Below are 23,538 nucleotides of genomic sequence, written 5' to 3'. Positions count from 1 at the left end.
ATTGATCCAGGCAATCATAGTATTGTACAGCTGTACATATGATATTGGATAGGTCAAGAGAGCTATTTACAGTAATTTTTACAAATTGATGTTTACATTATTTTGTAGCAAGGAAATTATCTTTCTTCAACAAAACAGTTAATACAAATCAAAGAGATGTAAGGTTTTACATACGATATTGGATAGGGCAAGGGAACATATTTGCAGGTAATATTTAATAAATTGTTTTTACATTATTTTGCAATGAGGAAGTTAGCTATCTTTAACAAAACAGTAAATGCAAATGTTGTATGGTAAAATACAAACAGCCAATACAAATGTAATAGTAAAGTAGTCCAGTGTATTTCATAGACATGCACAGTATATAATTTTCAGACCTAATTGAACATTTATCATATTTTTTACATTTTTAACCCCTTTCAAAAAAATGATCAACTGCATAAAAGCAATGGTCCAAGAGATATTTTTTTAACTTATGTGTGAAGGCTCTTGGGTTCTTTGTTGCTTTGATTTCATTGGGTAAATTATTATACATTTTTATCCCAACATTTAAAACACTTTTTTGGTAGCAGGTAGTTCTGGACTGAATCATATGAAGGTCAGATTGCTGCCTTGTTGCATAGTTATGAATATCTCCATTGAATTTTAGTGTGCAGTCATTGTTTAACAGGTATGACTTGACAAATGAGACGATATTATAAATGTAAGCAGAGGGCAGTGTCATAATGCCATTTGTTTTGAAATGTTGTCTGCATGATTCGTTATGTCTTAGATTACATATTATGCGTATTGCCATTTTTTGCATTTTGAAAATATATCTACCTCCAGGTGAGTTCCCCCAAAATATGATTCCGTACTGTAATGTAGAATGGAAGTAAGCATAATATACATGTATGAGAACAGATTTTGTGACTGATTTTTTGAGTATCCTTAAAATGTAACACACAGTTGAGAGCTTTTTTGAGATATAATTTGTGTGTGTCTCCCACTTAAGATTTTCTGCAAGCCATATGCCAAGAAACTTGACAGAGTCCACACACATAAGCTCTTGGTTATTTAGAATCACATCAGGCATTTCTTGTTTTTGGGATGAGAGTCTGAAGTTGATGTAGGTTGTTTTCTGTATGTTTATAATCAGTTTGTTCTCGTTGAACCATTTGCTGAGTGACGACATAAGCGGTTTAATTTTTTGGTTGTGGTCCTCTGTATCAGTACCCGTTATTAGAATACTTGTGTCATCGGCAAATAGTGTGGTATGTCCTGTAGCAAGCTTTGTGCTTATATCATCAATGTATAGCAGAAACAGTATGGGTCCCAGGATTGAGCCTTGTGGCACACCATATCTAATAGGCATTGTGTCAGAGGAGTGGACAGTAGATTGATGGGTGGTTGTATTCTTTTTTTCAAAATTAATTTCAACTTTTTGAAATCTGTTTGACAGGTAAGATTCTAACCATTTGTTTGCAATTCCTCTTATACCTTTATTTGCTAACTTCTTAAGGAGTATGGTATGGTCAATTACATCAAACGCTTTGGATAAATCTAAAAAGATACCAGTAGTGATTTCCTTATTATCCAGTGCTTTTAAGGTTTCGTTGAGATATTCATAAATAGCTGTGGTAGTTGTCTTTTGCTTTCTAAAACCATGCTGGTGTTTTGTCAATAAGGATAGTTTATTGGTAAAGTCTTCCAATCTGGTGTAAAATAATTTTTCAAATATTTTTGAGAATGAGCTGAGTTGTGCTATGGGCCGGTAATTGGCTACATCATTTTTAGAGCCCTTTTTGTGAAGTGGGGTAATTTTAGAAGTCTTTAGTAGGTCAGGGAAAACTCCGTTTGTAAAGGATGCATTTATTATGTGGGTTAGGGGTTCTACAATGGATTCTCCACATTTCTTAACAATTAAATCAGGAATATTGTCACTACCACTAGAGTACTTATTCTTATGTAGGTAGTACAGTCACAGTAATGTGGCTGATTAATGTGGGTGATTAATGTGACTGTATCATCTGTATCCATAATGAGACGAATTATATAATGTACTGGATTCACTTGGGTCTAAAGATAAAATGTCTCACAAACACCAAAGCAAGTTTTGGATCTACCTTAAAATCATTTGTTCTGTATAGATCCTTCTAGTTTATAGACAAATTTCTGTTTAAAAATTGGTAGCCTATAAAGAAATAGGAAAAAAACACACTTGCTTTTAAGAGTGGTTGCTGGAGTAGGACAAAAAAAAATGTATTCATTAATATTAATACTAAACATGTATATATATATCTTGTCAACTGGCTCATTCCACAAAATTTCAGTAAAAAAATTGTTAAAATTATGTGTGGAACATGCAGTCAGTTAACTGTGTGAGAACCATGTCTGAGCTAGGTGGAGACAACAATCACAACATGCATTATGATATTAAACCGGTGTCACAAGTCTCATGCTGTGTTATGCACTGACTCACTCTTAATTCATGTTCTTAAATATTAAAGTTCAGGAAAGTTGATCTACATAGTTCCAAGTTGAAATTAATCTGCTGAGTCATTAAGTTTTTGGTATTATGCAGAACAGCAACAGTACCAAAATAACTCCTAGAACTTGTAGTCCAAAATTTTTTGTTCTTTTATTGATATATATTAAGAATACCAAGAGGAAAGTGAGGTGTATAGAAGTATAAAAAGCTGTGCACACACTATATCTGTCATACACATCAACGAAGGAAACTGATAAAACATGGTAGGCCCGTGTTGTCAGTCTATAATTTACCAAAGAATGACATTCATTTACTGATATGTTCAATGCCAAAATTTACAATCCCTAACACCATAAGAAGCTGAACTCAAGCATTTTAGTAGATCATCAATGTGTTTCTTCCAATTCAATCTCTTATTAATACACACACCCAAAAATTTTGAAACAAACATCTGTTCAAAGTCTATATTTATTAATTGTGTTATCTGTATATACTGGAATTATCAAAATTTAATGTGTGTCCATTTGTAGAAAGCTACTTAATAATTTCCTGAACGACATTATTTACAATTTCCACAGCTAATTTTTGTTTATGAGTGTGGTTACCATACTTTCACATAGAGCACAAAGAATTAGCTTTGCAGCTTTGTGAATACAGAGTGGCAAGTGATTAATATATACACTGAAGAAAAAAATATATAACACCAGGAAGGAGTTGAGCGACATAAAAGAAATTTCTAAAGCATGTTTCTACATCTGCACGATTATGTCTATTCAAATTTCACACTGGTCATATATGATTGGCACTAGTAGCGCCACCATGAGGATGCAGATCAGGTTCGCTTTAAATATGCGCTGTAACTCGTGAGCACTAATTACCTTTGAGACTGGTCGTGGTGAATTGATATTAGTCAAGAATGCCTTTAAAGCGACAAAGACATCAATATCAGCACCTCACTGAGTCTGAACAAGGTCGTGTAATGGAGCTACAAGAATCTGAATATTATTTCTGCAAGATTGCAGAAAGACTTGGCAGCTATGTAGCTGCTGTACATGATTGCTGGCAGTGGTGGTTATGAGAATGTATGGTAACAGAAAGACTGGGCTTCAGAAGGTCACTACTTCCGAGACGGAAGAACGTCATTTTCAGCATATGGCTCTGCCGCATTTCACTGCATCTGCAGCAGCAGTTTGAGTAACAGCTGGCGCCACATCAATACAACAAACAGTTACAAATCAGTTACTTCAAGAACAGCTCTGAGACAGACACCCTATAACGTGCATTCCACCAACACCAAACCACTGTCACTTGCAACTTCAGTGGTGTCAAGCGAGAATCATTGGAGGATGGGTGAAGGTCTATCGTGTTTTCTGATGAAAGTTGGTTCTGCCTCAGTGTAAGCTATGTGGCTGTGTGTTGGGTAGGAGGAGGTCAGTTGAGGGTCTGTAACCAACCTGTTTGTATTCTAAATACACTCTATGTACACCTTGAGATATGGCCTGGAGTGCAATTTTGTATTACAGCAGGAGCATGCCAATGGTTACCTCATGCATCCTGATCGCAAATTTTTGCTTCAGTCCAGTGATTCAACCTGTTGTACTCCCATTCAGGAACAGCATTCCAAGGGGTGTTTGCCAACAGGATAATGCTTGCCCACACACTACTATTGTAACCCAACATGCTCTACAGAATGTCGACATGTTGCCTTGGCCTGATCGATCAGCAAATCTGTCTCTAGTCGAGCACATATGGGATGTCATCAGGCGACAACTCTAGTATCACCCACAAACAGTAATAACCATCCCTGCATTGACCGAAAAGTGTCAGTAGTACAATCTCCGGATAAATCCATGGATAGCTAACCAAGGAATAGGCTAACCACAGATTAACTTGGAGTGCATGTTGTATGCTGCCATTTTATTCCCTGGTTAGTTATTTCCCAAATACTGTTCCAGTCCTGTTAAGTTGACAACTACTGAAGAGCACTCTGGGTATATTCACATATGTCATTTTATATTTACTTAGTTGTCTGCAGAAATATTGTGTCAGACGTGAATGATAAGCATTCCAGATCACAAAACTATTCACTAGAGGATATTTTGAGTTCAAGAGTGTAATAAAAACACAAAAACTGCTGCAGTCTCATTCAGTGAAAATATTAGTGCAAAACATTTAATTAAATTGTTAGGATAATTGTACATATAACAAAATAATAATGCCTCCACATGGCACCTTTTTTGTATTCAGATTTGCATATGCATATAAATTTCCAACAGCACAACTATGCACATGTATTTGTGCATGCTTAATTTCCTGGAAATGGAGGCTGCGTGCAAAGTGCATTGCTACCCAACTGCAGTGAGAATCTTTGCACTTTTTAGCAGACGATGGGTAGCTGATGCCCATGTCCATTTGATTATGTAATGTTTTGAGGTTATGCTGTGAAGCGAATTATGTGCAATAATGTCTGCTGACTCAGAAGGAAGTGTACTTGGTTTATAGATGATTACAAAGAAGAAAATCTTGTGAGTGCCCCTTCTGAGTATTTTTTGAATAAAAGTTCAAGATGTGTTGCCATGATTGTTACATATTATGTAAAAGGTTTCCAAATATATTCTTGTAAAGAATGAGATACCGTAAGTTTAGAAGAAAAAAACTGAGAATAATAAGACAAAAATTAATGAAAAGTGCAAGCTTGTATGAAAACTGTGCACGAATATTCATGCTATGGTGACTTAAAAGCATAATAACTGGAGAGCCTGATATTTGAACAAAAAAAGTGATGGGGTATGTTTAACTCTTCAAAAAATTACTAAAAATTGAAACAAAGTACATTGATGATTCAATAAATACAAAATGAAAAATACAATCTGCATTCTCGTTGATTCTGGCATCTATGAAATTCCGAAATTTGTCAAGTGTGACAATGTTGATCTACGTATCATCTTTCATGACTAAAGCTGTGTAAATAAGTAAAATACAGCTGAATCATTGGAGGTTAATTAACTTACATGTAACGACTAAGAACCTCACTTCGATATTTCTCAGTTTCAGGAATAATCACTGAAATGCTTTGTTTTGAAATGAGAAATGAATAGTTCAAACTGGTATATAAGGTGCCATTTACTAGCTAATGAAATTTTATTGCCAGCCCAACTGCTACAGTTTCCCAAGCAGAAAATCTAAAATATCACTGTGGCCTCCTTTGAAATTTGCAAAAGAAACATTGTCAAAACTTCATATTTCTCACACCTCTGTTATTTAGATAGTTCTTTGCCTACAGTTGCTTTTGTGTTTTCTTTTTCTGTCACCTTTTCATCACAATAAATGCAACAGAAGCTCCCAAGCCAAGAAGGGAATTCATAGCAGACTGTTTGCACCCCGAGGCAATGTGGGAATGCCCATGCGTACATGCGTTCTTTCCAAATTTTTGTGCAAACCCCTTTATCCCAATGCACCTGTGATTGCACGTGACAAGAGAGACATCATGTGGAAATTAGTTAAAGGATCAGGTATTTGTTGTTTGACAAGTAAGAGATCTTGAATTGAGCAACACGTGGTTCTTTGCCACTTTCAAACCTGTCATACTGTTGGCTGGCTTACTGCCATGCCCACGCACTAAGACCAAGCTGTAGACACTGTAGACATGGGTAATGGTAATTAAATACACATAACCATCTGTATTTAGTGAACAACACATTTATCCACAGCAATATATATATACACCAAAAAGTTATAATAATTACACTGGAAATGTCCAAGAGGGTGATCATGTGACCATGATGAATGGCTCAACCACTGATACCATAGGGTATACACTCCTCAGTGATTGAGTACACACTACAGACTCATTGCCACAGAAGACAATGGATGCATGTCCAGCTGAGTGTGGAAATGTTCTCTCATCTCATGGATGCCATTTAATTCACAGGTGTGGAAAACATAGCAAACAAGTGGTGGCTGTCCGATTTGCATGCGCAATGGTGGGGAGCACGCGTAGTGCTCAACACATGTGGATCATGGCTAGGGAGACCACAGAACGATGCAGCCGCCCATTGAGTAACAGCAGCTGGCTTGCACTGATGTTGCTCTTTGAGTCCTCTGTGCACATCTGCACTGTATCGTTGCTGTGCTTTGGCCTAACTGTAGTCTAGCAGGGGTGCGCGTGCAGACGAATGTTAGCCCATTGACTGTGTCATCTACAATTGCTGTGCTGCTGCCCAAGGCTGCCACATAGATTCTCCCTTGAGGAGCAGAGCTCAGTAGGCGCAACAGGTGAAAATGTTCCATCTGTGGCCAACATACGTTTGTGCTTTGCATGCTTGTGGCGACATCCATACAAGTGCGGTGGCAGCAGTGCGCGACATCAGCGCAAGTGCGAAAAGAGTCATCTGTGACACCACGAGTGGCTGGTGGGATGCACAGCAGTGTGTGTTACTGTGTGGCCTCCTAAAACAACAGTACCCAGAGGCAATGTGCAGGAACTGTCTGTAGCAATGAGTGGCTGCAGATCTAGTGTGCTCGGAGAACACTGATGCACGAACAAACTCTGGTTTACTGCTATGAAGGATAAGAAATGAAGCAATGGTGAGGACGTGCTGTTCATAACACTGAATTCATATGCAAAAATCAAACAACGGAAAATCCAGGATGGAATGTAACAATAGCAGAGAAGGAAAGTTGCTACTCACCATATAGCGGAGATGCTGAGTCGCGATAGGCACAACAAAAAGATTCACACAATTATAGCTTTCAGCCATTAAGGCCTTTGTCAGCAGTAGACACACACAACACACACACTCATGCAAACACATCTTGCACACACGTCTGCAGTCTAAGAGAGCTGGTTTCAGCTCTTTGAGACTGTAGACGTGTGTGCAGGTTGCATTTGTGTGAGTGTGTGTATGCGTGTGTGTATGTGTGTCTACTGCTGACAAAGGCCTTAATGGCCGAAAGCTATAATTGTGTGAATCTTTTTGTTGAGCTTATCATGACTCAGCATCTCCGTTATATGGTGAGTAGCAACTTTCCTTCTCTGGTATTGTTGAATTCATATGCAACTAAACAAGGTATCATTAACTGTGAGATAAAAATAAATGTAACATTCACAGAGACATAATGTTCATAAAATGCTTTTGTTTTTGTTTGACTTTGACAAAGTTGGTGCGGAAGCGTGACATGGCACTTGATCTGCGGCCAGTGCTCACAGCAGTGGAGACTACGGAAAGTTTAACACACGAGTGTGGTCTCACTAGGGCTCAAATGTGGCTTCCGGAACTGTGGCGGTATGTGGAGCTCAATGGGGACATGATGAGGGAAACAGCACAGGACTCAGTCCAGCCTCGACACCTGACATGATGGAGGCACAGAGAGGTGATGGTGATTCCAGGAGCTGCAGCAGCCAAACAGCCAATGAGATGAGTAGCAGTGTCTGGAACTTGACTGGTGATTTGTTGTCAGCTGGTGAGGGGCCCATCTGAGACAGGGTCTCAATTCCAGGCAGCAGGCAGTGTGCATGTGGGCTGCTGCCATTATGATGCAGCACGGGAGTTTGAAGCGAACACTGCGGCTGACGCACGTGACATAGTCCGCTGGCCACTGTGTTGGTGCTGGAAGGAGTTCATGTGTATGGCACGGTCTGGGTGGCTGTGTGTGTGGGGTGCGGGTAGGCTGGGGCACATGTGGCTGCTTGGTGATAGATGACAGCATGCTTGAGTCACCGACAACAGCTGGGGCAGGCACTGCCTGGCTGGTTGCTTGTGGAGTGTCATCTGTTACTAAGTCCTCCACTGGGTGGAAGAAGTGCACAAAGTGGGCTCTGTGTAGATGTACACTGGTTTGACCCTACTGACCAAAATTTTACCTGGCCTACCCTTACACTCAATCTCCAATGTCTTTTCACTGCGGGTTTTCACAGGGTGCAGTCCTTAGGAGGGCAGTCAAAGTGGAGGCTATACAGTGTATGTTTGCAGCATTGCAAGCATGCAGTGCTGTAAGTCTGCGTGGACAAAGCCTTAGCCAGTGCCATGTTGCATTGTTGGTTGTGGTCGGAGGCTAGTCATGTGACTGCACAGATATTCTGCTAGTGGGGAGGCCGAGGTGTCATTTGAGGGCAGTATTTCCTCCATGGATTCTCAGGGGATAGTGAGCGACTGACCATAAACGAGGTCTGTAGGTGAGACACAGACCTCTTCTTTTGGTTTCACTCACAGACCAAGGGTATGAGCAGTAGTGCTTACATCTGGGCAGAGTCTTGGCATGTCAGGGACACCTTCAGCGTCTGATGAAGCTGCCTGACAGAAGCTTGTCAAGTAGTGAAGCTGCATGCCAAACAGTCAGGTGATGTGTCTGAACAGCACGTAGTCGAACTGGCAGCCACGATCCATAGTTACATGGTTGGGGCAGCCGAAGTGTGCCACCCAGGTGTCCACAAGGGCAGTAGCAGCCATCTCAGCAGTGATGTCCACTATGTGTGTTGCCTCTGGCTAGTGGGTGAAGCATTCCACCATTCTAAGGAGGTATTGTTTGCCTTGGGACAGAGGAAGTTGGTCTACTATGTTTGTGTGGACATGACTGAAGCAGCTTGTCTTGTCAGGGTAGGTGCTGATGAGCACGTGGGTGTGTCTCCCGACTTCGGCGCACTGGCGCACACAGTCACATGCCCACTGACAACAGTCCTTCTTGAGCCTGGGCCAAATGAAACATGCCACCATGAGTGACACTGTGGTGTCTGCATTGGTTGCGATAATCCATGAACAGAGTTGAAAGTACTGCGCCAGAATTTTTTTGGGAAAAACAGGTGATGCATGCCTGTTGTAACATCACACCAAATCTTCCATGAGAAGCTGGGGATGGGCACCAGTTGTAGATGTAGGCTGCTGGAGGAATCATGTCCAGTTCTCTGTTGCCACCCTATTCTTGTGTGATGTCTTTGATATTCACTGGGAAGGAGAGGACTGCATAATCATGGGACAAGCAGTGATGACATTGTCCATCCTGCAGATGTGTCAGATGACAAACGTACTCCAACTGCTGTTCTTGGCTGGTTGAACACTTGGTTTGTTGGTCCAGAAAGTGTGTGTTATAGGTTTATGGTCAATGAAGAAAATGAAGGTGCAAGGTTCTACTGATGAACGTAAGTGTTTCACTGCCTGATACACGGTGAGTGGTTCAGGGTCGTATGTGCTCCAAGAGTGCACCTCTGCTGACAACTTTTGTGAGAAGAAGCCGAGTGGCTGCTGGTTGCCTTCAGTGCATTGTTGAAGTGCTGTGCTGATAGTGGTCTAGCTGGCAACCAGGCTAACGGCTAACTCTGCATTATATATTGGATGAGGATCAGTGCCGCTTCGGTGAGACACTATTTAGTCACAGTAAAACTTTTCTTCATTTTGTGAGTCCAGGTAATGGGAGCCCTTCCTTGCTGTGCAGCAGTCAGGGGTTCGAGCACAAAGCAGCATTATGCACACGGCGCCAGTAGAAGTTGGTGTGTACGTGGTGCCAGTAGAAGTTGGTGTGGCATGTTCAGGATCGCCTGAACTTTGTCCAGCAGAGGTGTGGATCTGGTAGGGGTGATTAGGTGACTGAGAACATCAATCTCACTAACCCAGAATACACATTTCAATGAATTGATCACTGTTCCAGCCTCACTGAGGCCCAGAAAACCGTAGTTAGGTGACTGCTGTGTAGTTTGGACATCTTTGAGAACATGAGGATGCCGTCCAGGTATGCTAAGCAGCATGGTAACCCTCACAATATGCTATCCAGGAAATACTGACAAGTCTGGGCAGCTTTCCTAAGGCCAAACCTCATGAACATTCTCTCAAGGACCCCAAAGGGAATGGTAATCATGATTTTTCTATGTCCTCAGGTGCCACGGGGATTTGTATGTATGCTGTCGTGCAGTCGTTTGTACTAAACACAGTCGCACCTGCCAAGGTATAGTTGAAGTCCAGTTACTGTTACACTCGATTTCTGTCTGGCACTGAGCTTGAATTAAGCATGTGGTAGTCCTCCATGGGCCTGTGAATTGTCCTTTTTGGGCATCAAATGTAAGGCGGAAGACCATGAGCTATCTTCAGACTCATTGTAGCGTCAATCAACTGAGCATTTGCGATATCTGTAAGCAACTGGTAGTGTCTGAGGAAATCTGTACCCAGGATCAGCTCGTTGACATCGGCCTTGGTGAAACTCCATGTGAATGTGCAGTGCGGTCCAAGATCCACATTCTGATGATGAGTGCTGTATGTTTTTATGGTCGAATTGTTTGCTGCAGTGAGGCACAGTGTTTCGGACTTCCCATGATCTTTTCACACAGTTCTGGGAAAAATCAATAAATTCTACTCATTGTCTACCAGGTACCTCATGGCCCCACTTCGTTCTCCCACAGACACTTCAGTATAACACTGCAGCCAATAGCATCTAGGTCCAGTCATAGCTGGCGATTGGATACGAGCTAGGAGCGCAGTACTTAGTCACTTCACTGCCGAAACGGATGTGATATCATCAGACCTGTCTGGACTCTGCTCTGATGTCAGTGGGGTACCATTAGAGCAGCTGTTTCTGAGGTGCCAGACGCATGAGCCACGCTGCCCATAGTCTAGTCTGTTGCTGCTGTGATGCCTGCTGCTCTCTTGCCGTGAGCGCGTCAGCCAGTCGACCTGTGTGCTGCCAGCTGGGCGACCAAGTTGTGCATGAGCTGCTGAAGGTCAGTGTCCATTGCTGAGGCTAGGAAATGCATGTGCCACCATGGAGTGAAAGTGGCTGGTGTGTGTAAGGGCATGTAGTTGGCTGCAGATGCTGTGCTTGGAGCCATTGCCTATGGTATCTATCTGCATGTTGCCAAGTAATAGTTCGCGTATAGTTATGCCAGAAGGAACAATAAAACCTATTACCTTGAGGTAACAACTGTGTTTTGAGATGGATCATTTAATAAAATATGTCTCTGGCTGGAGGAGACAGAAAGAGGAGAGTTCTGAAGGTAATTACAAGATAACGATAGACAGGCAAACTTTCACAGAGTTATGTCAAAACTGTCTGTTTTGGAGATATCCTATAGGCGCATGTCATCAGAAACTATTAGTAGCAATGAAAACATGAATTTTTTATTACACGTGTTGCGTATGACTTCACGCATATTTGTTTCGAAATTGCAGTAGAAAATTCTAGGTCCCTGTAGATTCTTCCTTTTGCCAGGAATGTTAACACCACCGTCAGCTCCTCATTTCTTCCGGTTTTTTTTTTCGAGGAGTTATGAGAGTTAAAAAATAATTATGTTTCAAAATACATTACACCAGTCGTCAGGTTCGCCATGCATCTTGCGGAGTAAATTTATGTGCGAAAACTGTCTGTGCTTAAACGGCGACTGTCTAGATCATTTTGACCAGTTTTTCCTTTCTTTTTTGTAATACAAGCTGTAATAATATTTCCTCCTTTGAGAATTTCTGAGTAAATGAGGTTGCGAGATCGTAATCGTTTGCTGCTGATATTATTTTTCCACGCCGACAGATGGCAGGCGAGCAGAACATTGGAATGTTATGTCGTGTGAACGCACATGTGAACGGTTTCTTTCATGCTCAGACATTTGCGCAGTTATTTGAGCAGAGAGTTCGTTGCGTGTGAAAGGTCTTGCGTTCGCAGACGCAAGTGATTTGGAATATTATTTTAAGATCTTTGAGTATTTTGATTTAGCGCGAGAAATACAATTTGTATGTGGCGACTTTCTTGTTGATATTTACGTGCGTTAACGAAAATGATATGAAACTGTGAATTCGTTGTATTATGTTGCGAGATGTCTTAACCTCCCAAAGGGAAAATGGCGCCAATAATGTAATTCATAATTCACGGGAGCCTGTCAGTGATGTGTAGTTGATGACAACCGTCGTTAAAACACTCGTAAACAAAATGACTGGTGTTGAAGAGTTTGTACCATTGTCATATTGCCCTATAATTAAATGTTATGCAGTACTGAAAAGTATTCATTTAGAGGGTACTGGACCAATACCCGATGTTGTTGTGTGTACAGACACTGGACAAATCATTGAATTTTTAGAAAAACGTGTTGTTGGAATCTTTGACGCTGAAAATACCAACGTAGAATACATAACGCCTTTTATAAAATACACACCTCCCCGTTTGTATTACATATTGAAATCAGCTGATAGTGTCATCGTAATTTCAAGAACAGGAAGACTTAAGCTATACACAACATTTAAGAATGTTTATAAGATACAAGTGAGTGATTTTAAGGGTACTGGCACTCCGCAGTTGGGCATATGGCAGAAAAGTGAATTAGGAAACAGTGAGCCGTCAGTGGTGACAGACTTTTCGGAAGAGACTGTTGAGCAAGATGCGTCCACATCTAGTGAATTTCATAATTTATGTAGCAGCATGCTTCAGGAATTGGCCATAAAAGTCAAAGAAGCACAAGTAAGGCTTAAGGAAAAGCAGCAGTTCAGAACAAAGTTATATTACATTGCATCGAATACTAATTTTGCTGAGAAGTCTGAAACAGAAACATGTCTGGTGTCTCTGGTGGGACAGAAATGTGGGTATGCAGACAGCAAAAACCATGAACTGGACAATTTGGTAGTTACAAACACTTGGCATTACGTTCATAATGATAAGTGGATTGTTGGTGCATGTGTCAACAATACCAGTGAAAGACGTATCACTGATATTAATTTGGTTTTGAGTAATAGTTGGAAGCAACCGGTAACATATAGCTCTTTTGTCATGAATTTTGAGATCAGGAAGGTTGAAACCCAACCTGGAAAACTTCTCAAATTAAGCAAGCCAGTGAATCCCATGAATCAGTGGAAAAGGATTTCTGAATTGCCAGCACGTGAACAGGCCTGCATTGCAGGTGTTTTACCACTGCCGAAGTTTGTTGAACATAAGAAATTTGAGATATCTGGAACCATAAAATATTCAGTGAAGGATCGACCATCAGTAGATTATCAAACTACTCTTCCTAATTACCAGTTGAATGTCTTAGATGTTGTTTCTGGTAATCTGGCTCCCTTTTCTTGCAGTACTGGGAAGGATTTGGATACCCTAGCTGTGAGATTAGCCAGTGAACATGTGTCACTTGTCCTCAGTAACTGCTGTGCAGAGGTTAAGAAGACTATAGTGAAAGATCTCTCTTTTGAAGAAAAATCGCATGGTATTCTGTGGAACAGTGGTAAACAGAATGCTGAACTTCATGGAATAATGTTGTTAGTAAGTGGGACAGTTGGTCAGACTACATATCTTCATGTATATGCAAGAGATGTTTCCCAGGTCATCTTACTAGTGCACTGTTTGTATAGTGTGTTAACAGTGCATACAACAATCGAGCTGCTGATACCTAAGGGAACAATAAAACCTATGGCTTTGTGGGAAGCACTGTGTTCTGAGATGGATTATCTTATTAAAAATATATGCAGTTGGGGGAGACAGAAAGAGGATAGTTCTGAAGGAAACTACAAGATTATAATAGACAGACAAGCTTACACAGAGTTTATGTCAAAACTGTCTGTCCTGGAACAATCCACAGATGCATGTCATCAGAAACTTCTGGCGCAATGAAAACATGAATGTAAATTATATCTCCATCTTGAGTGCCTGTATAAACCTAAGAATCCTAGAGTGTGATTATTTCATTTGATCTGTGTATGAAGTGGAAAAATAGTATATTTATTATTTTCATGTATACTGTAATAGAATGTGTTTTCTGTTGACTTGCGAAATAGTGATTATTTGCTGGAATAGAGTCCAGAGGTCTGATCCCATGTCAGTTCCCAGAATTTTTTTTTTTTTCTATTGCTTCATTGTATGCCTCTGGCAGTGTCTATGCAAAATGCTGAGTTGTTAAGAGCAAGGAGTAAAACTGAATCACATAGCTGCGGTATTTGAGATACAGTACAATATAACTGTCACTTTATTCGATGAAAAGTCTGCAGTGGATCATACTATCTGTTAGAGGAAGAGTATATGAAGAAATTCCAGTAAAAACAGGAAATTAAGCTAACAGGAGTCACAATGCATTGAGGGTAGCATTTATGTACAATGTATTAAGGCCTACATAAAAACGGTTACAAAGTTGGAATAAATTTATGAAGTGTCAATTTTTAAAGCCTGGATTTTCATTTCATTTAGTTTGTTTCTTTTTTGGGGGGGGGGGGGGAGGGGGGGAGGTGGTGTCACAAATTGGCCTGATACTAAATTCCATAACAGAAATTCAATATTTAAGTCTGTATTAGAAGAATAAATGAACAGGAATGTAATGACTAATATTGTGAACTACCTTTTATGCAGGGCATTCATTTCAAAAAATTTATCGGATCTCATTACAGTGTCAACACCATATAACTTTGGGATGAGAAACTGTATTGTCATCATAGGTTTTGAAAATAGGAATGAATTGTGGCTTCAGGCTGGCAAATAGCTTCTGCCCATTTTCCCTAACTTACTGCTTTGTTTTATGCATTCCAACTTCAAAAAGTTTTGACAGTGTTTTTGCTCCACAGTAAATGAGACTAATGTAATAGTTGTAAAGGGCATTTTAAAATGAGATTCTGTCATGTGTGATTGCTTTCTTGTTCCATTTTTTAATGTACTCATAATAGTTTCAAATATTTCCAGTCACGGGTGGTCTCTCTGTTCTGTGAATTAAAGTCAACAACTGCTTTCCATTCCTTTTCTTTGTTGGCTGTAGTAAGTTCATCAGGTCTCTCTCTTCCTATTGTGTCTTTATGACCCAGTACAGTGCCCAGCAATTTAACAGTGTGTTACATGCTAATGTAGTCAGACACCAAAGCACCTTCAGTAAATCCACATTCAGTGATATATAATAGAGCAGAGTCCTCAATGGAGTTTAATTTCTGAACTGTGGTCAGAATCAAATTCCATTCAGTGCCATTTACACAATTGGCCCTTGGTGTCAGGATAAGTCCAGTGGTGTATGTCAGCTGAAAAACCAGAATGGGCACATTACTGGAGGGAGCTCACTGGCATGTTCCTCCTCTGGCATTCATGAATTCAAAATTCTCGTTTCACTCTGTGTGCCTTGTTCCTAGCTCCTGAGCAGCACTATTTCCATCCCTTCTGTACATTAGATGCACAGCATTTTTGTAATAAAGGTTCCTATGCTCTGGAGAGCAGTGGCCCCAAGTCAAATAGAGCTGAATGGAAAATCATCATTTACATTATGTGTACCAGTAATTCCTGTCTGGAAGAAAGTGCAGAGCACAAGTTACAGGATTCTTCCAAGCAATGCCATTACAACAGAACCACTGTTGATTGAGTCCTTATAAAATATAGTTCAGGCCTGAAACACTGTGTTTTTATTACAAGATGTTAACAAACTACCACTTTTTATATTCTGATATATCTGTATGAACATTTTTACAGATTCCTCAGTGCCTAAGTCTTGTCATCATTTATACACACCTTTTCTGCTGCAGATCCCAAATAAGAATTTTACATCTGTTGCATAAACAACTCCCCAGTATGTGTATATTTCAAGTATATTGACCAATTTCTTCATAAACAATAATTGTGGCTGATAAAATATCTTTTCGATAGTGGCCTCATAGTCATTGTCAGTTGATGCCGCTGTCGTAGAGAAAAAAAAAGACCTATTTACACAAACACAGTATATGACTATGGCTCTCCCTCTCCCAGACCATAGTGGAGCAACAGATATGCAATTACCTACTGCCTTATCTCTTGTGTTAAACTGAGATTTGCTGATTGCTCAAAATAAAAGCTACTGGAGTGCAAACTGTGCAGCTCACACGAGAGACATACATAGAAGATTTCATCTACACTCAGTGATCTACATCTGGATGAAAATGTTAGACGGAAAAGGCACATACTTTTTTTTCTTTATCATCATTTAAGGGTTCATTTTGAATCATTTAACAGTAAACTGGATATAAGACAAATTTGATAAACTGTTTGCAAACAGTGAAGTGTAATTTCCAAATATAAATATGACAGGCAAATAGAAAACGAATCAAAATTAATGCAGTTTTCCTTGCAAGTGGGATTTGCCATTGCTCTAAATTCACTTTGCAGTTTGAGGATCTAGTGTGCTGGCAGTTCGTGTAGGAAAAGGCAGATGGTGGCTGGGGGTATTTCTTCCTATAATAGAACAATGGGATACTGATTCTCAGTTTCTTAAGTCTTTTAGCATGTTGATAGCTAATCTAAATATCAGTAAAGGGCATAAAAACAGGGCTTTACAAAATGCAATGCAGCTGAAGTAATAGGCTGGCCTGGTGATTGCTGAATGTGCTGGGAAATCGACAGGATGGTGAGGCTCATCAACACAGCTGAATTGGCCTGACGGCTTGCGATCAGTTGCACAGTACAGCAACCCAGCCAAGTTGGTTTGTGCTCAATACGGGGTACCGTGAGAAACATGGGGTGGTCTGAAACCTGAACTGTACATTACTCTAATGCAGGAACAGCATACACAGTTGTAGGGAAGCAGAGTATTATTGCTGATGTTATAAGCACTGAGGCTTCATACTGTATTTTGTCTCTAAAGGAAGTTGCTCTTGGTATTCACCTTGTTTCCTGTCTTGAGTCAATGCTATCAGTGTTGGAGATCTTTCCAAGGTTACTCCAAAATATTTCAAGTAGAAGATAGGTTGTAGGACCTACTGACGCCCAGATATATTCATTGTTCTATTTGCTTCACAGGTTTGCAGCTGACAGGTGCACACGGAGTCCTTTTATATGTTAAGCTTCAAGATGTTCTTACTGTACTAACTTGACACTCCATCTAGAATGCTTTTTAGTTTCTCTTTGAAGTTCCAGCCTTGTGCAGTTATGACTGTATCATTTGCATAAAGAAACTGACCTACATTCAATTAGTTCACTCATTCACTTGTCTTCTGTAGATCCCATCAAAGAGAACCTTCAAGGATATGGACAGCAACTCATAAGAAACTTGTTCTGTGGGCTGTATAAACAATAAATTATCACTAGTTATGCTTATGATAGCTGAATGATACCCAGTAAATTAGATGTAAACTTGCTACATTGAAAAAAGCTGCTGCTTCTTCAGTTGTATCGTTCTGTTAATAAGCTGTTCATTTGCTTAGACATTATGTAAGTCTAGAGTGAGCATAAGAGAGATGGCAATCATTCTGACTGTATCTGTGGAGAAAAATAAAAATTATGAAATAAACTTATTAATCATTTATTGCATTACTGAACATGGCTCACAAGTGTGCAACGGGGGAAATATTGGAATGTCTCATTTAAAGGAAGACTCAATTGAATAAGAATAAAATACAAAAAGAAAAGCTACTAACATGAAAGGAAAGGAAGCACAGGACCAATGAACTCTTTAATGGTGGTTTTAATTATTATTTTTTTATTATTTTGGCTTTGAAATTTATATTTAATTTTACATTATTTTGGGTTTGGCTAATTGACTCTTCATTTAAATCAAGAAAAATTACATACTTGAAAAATCACGTAAAAATATTTTTTAAATATTGAAATTTAATTACCACCACATGGTCCATATTTTTTAGCTAGGCTCCTCTACTGGGATTGTCTGTTGGCAAATATAATTTTGGGGTGTATTCACACCTAAAAGGTATTGGACTTCATTTTGTGAAAAGTGAAATTTTTGATACAGGTTCTGTTCTGAAAGCAAACCAAACATATTGCGCTGATTGGTTCTGTTAATACGCGATCATTAACTAACAGACATCCCCACACAAAGTAAGCCACATTTAATTATCAAATTTATGAAAAAAGCTGAGGGAAAAAAGGTATGATTAGTCATAATAACAAACACAATGAAATTAAATATTTATTATTATGCAAAATGAGCACAAATAACAAAATCTCTTCATAACATTGAGCAAGCAATAATTTTTTGACCGTACCAGACAATGGCTGACCAGGAAGAGGGAGAACAAAAGGTTGTGAGTTGTTCTTCGCTTAAAATAACATCAATAATACAATTATAGTGACATTAATTTCATTGTAATCACAGTGTCTATTAAGCAGCGATAAAATCGTCTCAGTGCTACTGCGTGAAATCGCACAGTCACAAAATCTGCTAACATTTGGGGAACATTACAACTCAAGTATGAAGAAATGAAGAAGACAGGAATGCAGACCATACAAATGGACACAGCACAGCAGAACATAAAGTTTTACTATATTTTGGCACATCCCTAAGATCCTGTTATAGATGTATATAGGAGATACAGTAGGAAGAATAAGGCAACAGCCTGATACTAACAGAGTCATGAGGTATATTTGATGCAGAAATATTACAGATACTATCTGTTTGTAATTACAGCATCTGTAAAGACTAAATTTCTGGATTAAATTGCCTTTTGTGGTTACTATTTATTTTTACATTGGTTTCCTTTAATTACTCAACCATGATTCTTCAGTTCTAAAATCAAGACACATCTTTAGTGCAGTGCAAGTTTGAAACATTTGCTAAACAGGCCTACATAATGCATTTAACCTTTGTATTATCTATTTGTCATGAAAATATAATTACTTTCAAATAATTGCAGAGATGGCTGAGAAGAGGCACAGCCCACAAGTTCCTGCAAAAATACGAAGACATCGTAGAAATCGCCGCAGGCATCGAGCACATAGAAGCAGAATTCCATTTCCAAGAGCAACTGCACAGGGGTAAGCAAATAAAGCCAAAAGTGGAACATTCTTTGTGTGAAGGGCATAAAGTCACAGATAATCAACAGAAATACACAGTAATCAAGCAGCTCCTTGTAATAAAAAAAAAGTAGTAATTCACATATATAGACATCGACATACTTACACATCTAGTGTGACAAAGGTGGGACTGGTAGTTGGCCATAACCTTACAGTAGGAACTATTGTGGCATTTGCCTGAAGTAATTTAGGCAAACCACAGCAAACCTACATCAGGATGCCCAGCTGAAGACTGGAGCCTCCTCCCACCCGAATACAAGACCACTCTGTTTAAAACAGTGCTATTACCCCTGGTGTAGAATACTCTATTATAAATAAGTTACTAATGTAAGTGGCTAATGATACACTTCATTCATTTCTCACTCCCAGTCACTACACACACACACACACACACACACACACACACACACACACACACACACACACATTGTTTAATAGCATCACACACTATTAGTTCATGGCAGGACCATTTTGTGCACTGCAACTTCCCATTTGCTAGCATGAAAACTGAGTCATGTCCATCTATAACAAGTGAGATGTTGGGCTCAGGAAGAGGATAAGATGTTGGTATTATACATTTCTTATATTCAGTAATAAGGTGTCCCAGAAAAAAAAGGAAGAGGAGAAGGAAAATCGTAGTCTGAAACTGTTTTGTACAATGATAGGTATTTCTTCCTCCTACTGGGCATAGTTTTTTGTTTGAGGAATCTGTGATAGGTTATAGTTAACAGAGAGGCAAATGCAGCTGTGGATTGGGTATAGAATCTGATAGGGATTCCACTGGGCCCTGGAGTTTTGTACAGTTTTAATGATTTTAGCTGTTTCTCAACACCACTGCACTAATATCTAATTCACTCAGCTTTTCAGTGGTATGAGAATTAAACTGGGACAATACTTCTGTGTTTTCCTTTGTAAAGGAACTTTTGAAAACAGAGTTAAGCGTTCCTGCATTTGCTTTGATACCCTCAATTTCAGTTCCCGGCTCATCCATGAGCAACTGAATACTAACTGTGGTGCCACTAACAGCCTTTACATGTGACAAGAATTTCTTTGGTTTTAGGAAAGATCATCTGACAGTATTCTGCTACAATAGTCATTGCAAGCATCACATATTGCTCTCTTGATGGCCAGAACATGTTTCATTCAGCATCTATCTATCTATAGCTGTATGCTCTGTTTTATACCTATTAACATGTGTTTCTGTTGAACTTTCTCTATAGTGTCTATATACCTTGGAGGATCTCTCCCATTATGAACTATACTACTGGGTACATATCTGTCTGGTACATTGTCAATTATGCTTTTAAAGTGAGCCATAGTTTCTCTACATGCTTGTCTCCTGAGCTAAAAGTTCCAAGTTTCTCTGTGTAGTTTTATGAGCATGTTTTAATTCCATTTGTGTTTTTGTATTCACAGTTGCTATAACTGCCTCTTGGTCTCTGATACCAGTTTCAATGTGGACTCCCTCAAAGAGATCAGGTCTACTTGTTGCCATTAGGCCTAATATATTTCCATTGTGAGTGGGGATATGAACTATCTGTTTTAGGCAGCTTCAGAGAAGGCATTTAGTAATGTTTCACAGGACGTCTTGTCATGACCACTAACAAAACTATAATTATCCCAACTGATTGGGATAATTAAAGTTTCCTCCAATGATTGCAATATCATTAGCAAACTTAGGTACAAATACTCTGAGTTTTTTTTTCTAAAGTTTTCGGTTACATTACGAGAAGAATCTGGTACTCAGTAGAAGCACTCTATTATAAGTTTTTGCTCATCGTTGATGTGGAGTCTAGCTGAAACAAACTCAGTTTCTGTGTTGGTGAATTTGAGTTTCTCATCTACTGTCCACTTCAGGCATTAATCAGCTTTCTGTGCTTAATATTATGCAAGCCCCAGTGCTTTTTAGGAACACTTCAAACTGCAGCACTTTGTTGCGGAAAAAAAGAAAAAAAAAACCACCTTGTGTGCACCGTTCGCACAGCCTGTTACTTAAGTAGCTATCTCTGATGTATAGTGCACACCTGACCTATTTTTGGAGACCCTGCAACTCTCAGCCCTATGGCACAAGTCTAAGAAGTCACAGCCTAGCTTGTTGTAGAACACTTGGGAGTCTCTGGTTCAAGGCTTCCTCTTGACTGAGAATCAGGGAGCAATGGTCTGTTCTGGGGCATTGCTGCAGATTGTGAGCTTTGTTGAAACTCCACAAGCAAGGCTGATATTATTCTTGGTATTATCAGATCAGATTGTGCCACTCTTTGAATGATGACAAGTCCTGTATGAAACCTTACGTTGAAGGTGTAAATGCAGAGATTCACAAGTCACTCGACAGATTGGAGTGATCATCATGAGTGTGAGTGATGCATTGCCCCTCACACAGTTGCACCATCAAATGCTTGGTCTAAATCTGAATGTTTCTGGTAAGAGGTTACTTGCACAACTAGTTTCCAGAAGCATTCATTGTAACTATAACAGTAACTGCCCACTCCTTGTGCTTTCTAACATTTTCTGAAAGACAAAAGTGTAGAATAATTACAGACACAGTTACAAAAATAAATGAGAAAACAGTACAGAAGTTAAAAATCAAAATATATTTGGACTTTTCCATCAAATAATAAAAAGCTTGTTCAATAAGAAAAATGAGCTTTTCACCTCAATACAAGACAGTGAAAAATCTAAATGTATTTCTTTGGATGTGCTATGCATAACAGAACATCATCTGGAAATCACAGCCATTGAACAGATGCACCTGTATGGACACAACTTCGTATCACATAACTGTAGATGTAAGATGAGAAAAGGGGGAGTGTCCACATGCACAAAAAGTGGAAGAAAGTCCCGGGTAATAGACCTCAGTGAATACTGCATTATACACCTATTTAAGTGCTATACTTCAGTAATAGACTTGGAAACATATAAGATAGCAATTCTGAAAATCTGTAGCCGTGGTTGTCAATTTTTTTTGTTCAAGAAGCTATACTGACATTGCGAGTCAGCAGCTCAGGCTACATATGTACTGATCTTATTATTGATTGGCAAGATACATAAAGTAACATGTTGCGAGCCCCTAATAGGCCACTTATAGTAAGGGCACAATAAGTTGGCTGCCAGCCCTGAAGTACTGATCTTTTAAAGTCAGTACATTTCAGAACACTTTGTGTTAACTGTTCTGTTTCAAATCGCTCCCACCCTCAATGACTGCAAAGTTGTGGCACTGTAACTGCGTGACAAAATGATGTTTTGTTATGTATATGAGTGGATGATTAATTAATTAATTAATGCCAGTAATTGTACTCACATTTAAATGCATTATGTGATATGAGACACAATAACAAATGTCAACTGAATATTTTGAATGCCATTTTTCTTCTACTCATTGCATTGTATTAAAATAGCCTTAATTTAACTTCATATGCCTTGCTACAAATTTGTGTAGCAACTGAAGATGACACGTTTACATGTCCACGTTAACTCGGTGTCAACATTTATACCATAGCAGCGGATTAGTACATGTTAAGTCGCCACGACTACCACCAGGTTATCATTCAGGATGAGTGGCAATAGACAGAAGGTGCACACTGGCAACACACAGTATCCTGTTGCATAGCATGCTGTACAACCTGACAGCCGTGACCTCACTTCCTGTTTCACCCCACATGCCATCTGGATTCTACCACCAGACACTAGCTTCTCAGAATTCCAAACATGGGAACTGGCATTACAATATGTCTTTGATTCTTACTATCCACCTGGTCTTAATTTATGTTAATTTCTTCTCAGTAACTATTCCTTTCTTGACCCTCTTTTAGTTTTATATATCATTTATTTTCTGTCCTATATTTCTCTGCCCCCCTCCTCTACCATCTTTCTGCTCTTATTAACTCTTGCACAGTGTTCTGTAAGTGACCTCTGTCTTGCTTACTACCCCATTTTCCAGCTCTAAGCTCTCAGGTTTTCAAATCTCATCTGGTGCTGTCTCTCATCCCATCCAGTAAGTCTCCACTGACCTGCAGTTCTTTGCAGCTTTTCCAAGCTCTCCTTGTTTCCTTAACCTTGCCATTCCTCTTTCTTGATCCTTCCTTCCCCTTCAATCCTTCTGCCAGAAGAAGGGGCCACTGGCTATGAAAGCTTGGGAATTCCTTAACCTTTATATGTGTGTGTCACCACTTGGCATGTAGATTTTTTACCTGTTCAGTTACTCTATATACATATAAATATACATACATACGTATAAAATGAATGGATGTTTATGTATGTGTGGGTGTATAAGTCCCACATCCCTGCTAAACCCATGGATCGATTAGAACCAAACTTGGTACATGTTACAGTTATTGTCTAGAAAGATATACTGCGGGGATAAGAGGATGAGG

At 39.4% G+C, this 23,538-nt stretch overlaps 2 protein-coding genes across 2 annotated transcripts in view; both read left to right on the top strand.

Moving 5' to 3' along the window:
- Nucleotides 1–23,538, top strand: part of LOC124613576 — an 896,539-nt gene that overhangs the window by 843,246 nt on the left and 29,755 nt on the right. Inside the window, exon 11 of the mRNA XM_047142291.1 lies at nt 19,009–19,129. Within this exon, the coding sequence (XP_046998247.1) occupies nt 19,009–19,129 (121 nt within the window). The remainder of the gene's footprint in view (nt 1–19,008; nt 19,130–23,538) is intronic.
- LOC124612729 lies at nt 12,036–14,583 on the top strand. The gene has a single exon (XM_047141100.1). It carries the CDS (start codon nt 12,338–12,340, stop codon nt 14,033–14,035), a length of 1,698 nt encoding a protein of 565 aa, XP_046997056.1. The 5' UTR covers nt 12,036–12,337; the 3' UTR covers nt 14,036–14,583.

The sequence above is a fragment of the Schistocerca americana genome, chromosome 4, assembly GCF_021461395.2.
Source record: "Schistocerca americana isolate TAMUIC-IGC-003095 chromosome 4, iqSchAmer2.1, whole genome shotgun sequence".
NCBI lineage: Eukaryota > Metazoa > Arthropoda > Insecta > Orthoptera > Acrididae > Schistocerca > Schistocerca americana.
The sequence above is the reverse complement of the archived record's forward strand: the minus strand, read 5'-3'. Positions and strand labels throughout refer to the sequence as shown.

What these genes read in the sequence shown, in the direction of transcription:
- LOC124612729 (XM_047141100.1), top strand. Translation starts at nt 12,338, where the DNA reads ATGACAACCGTCGTTAAAACACTCGTAAACAAAATGACTGGTGTTGAA.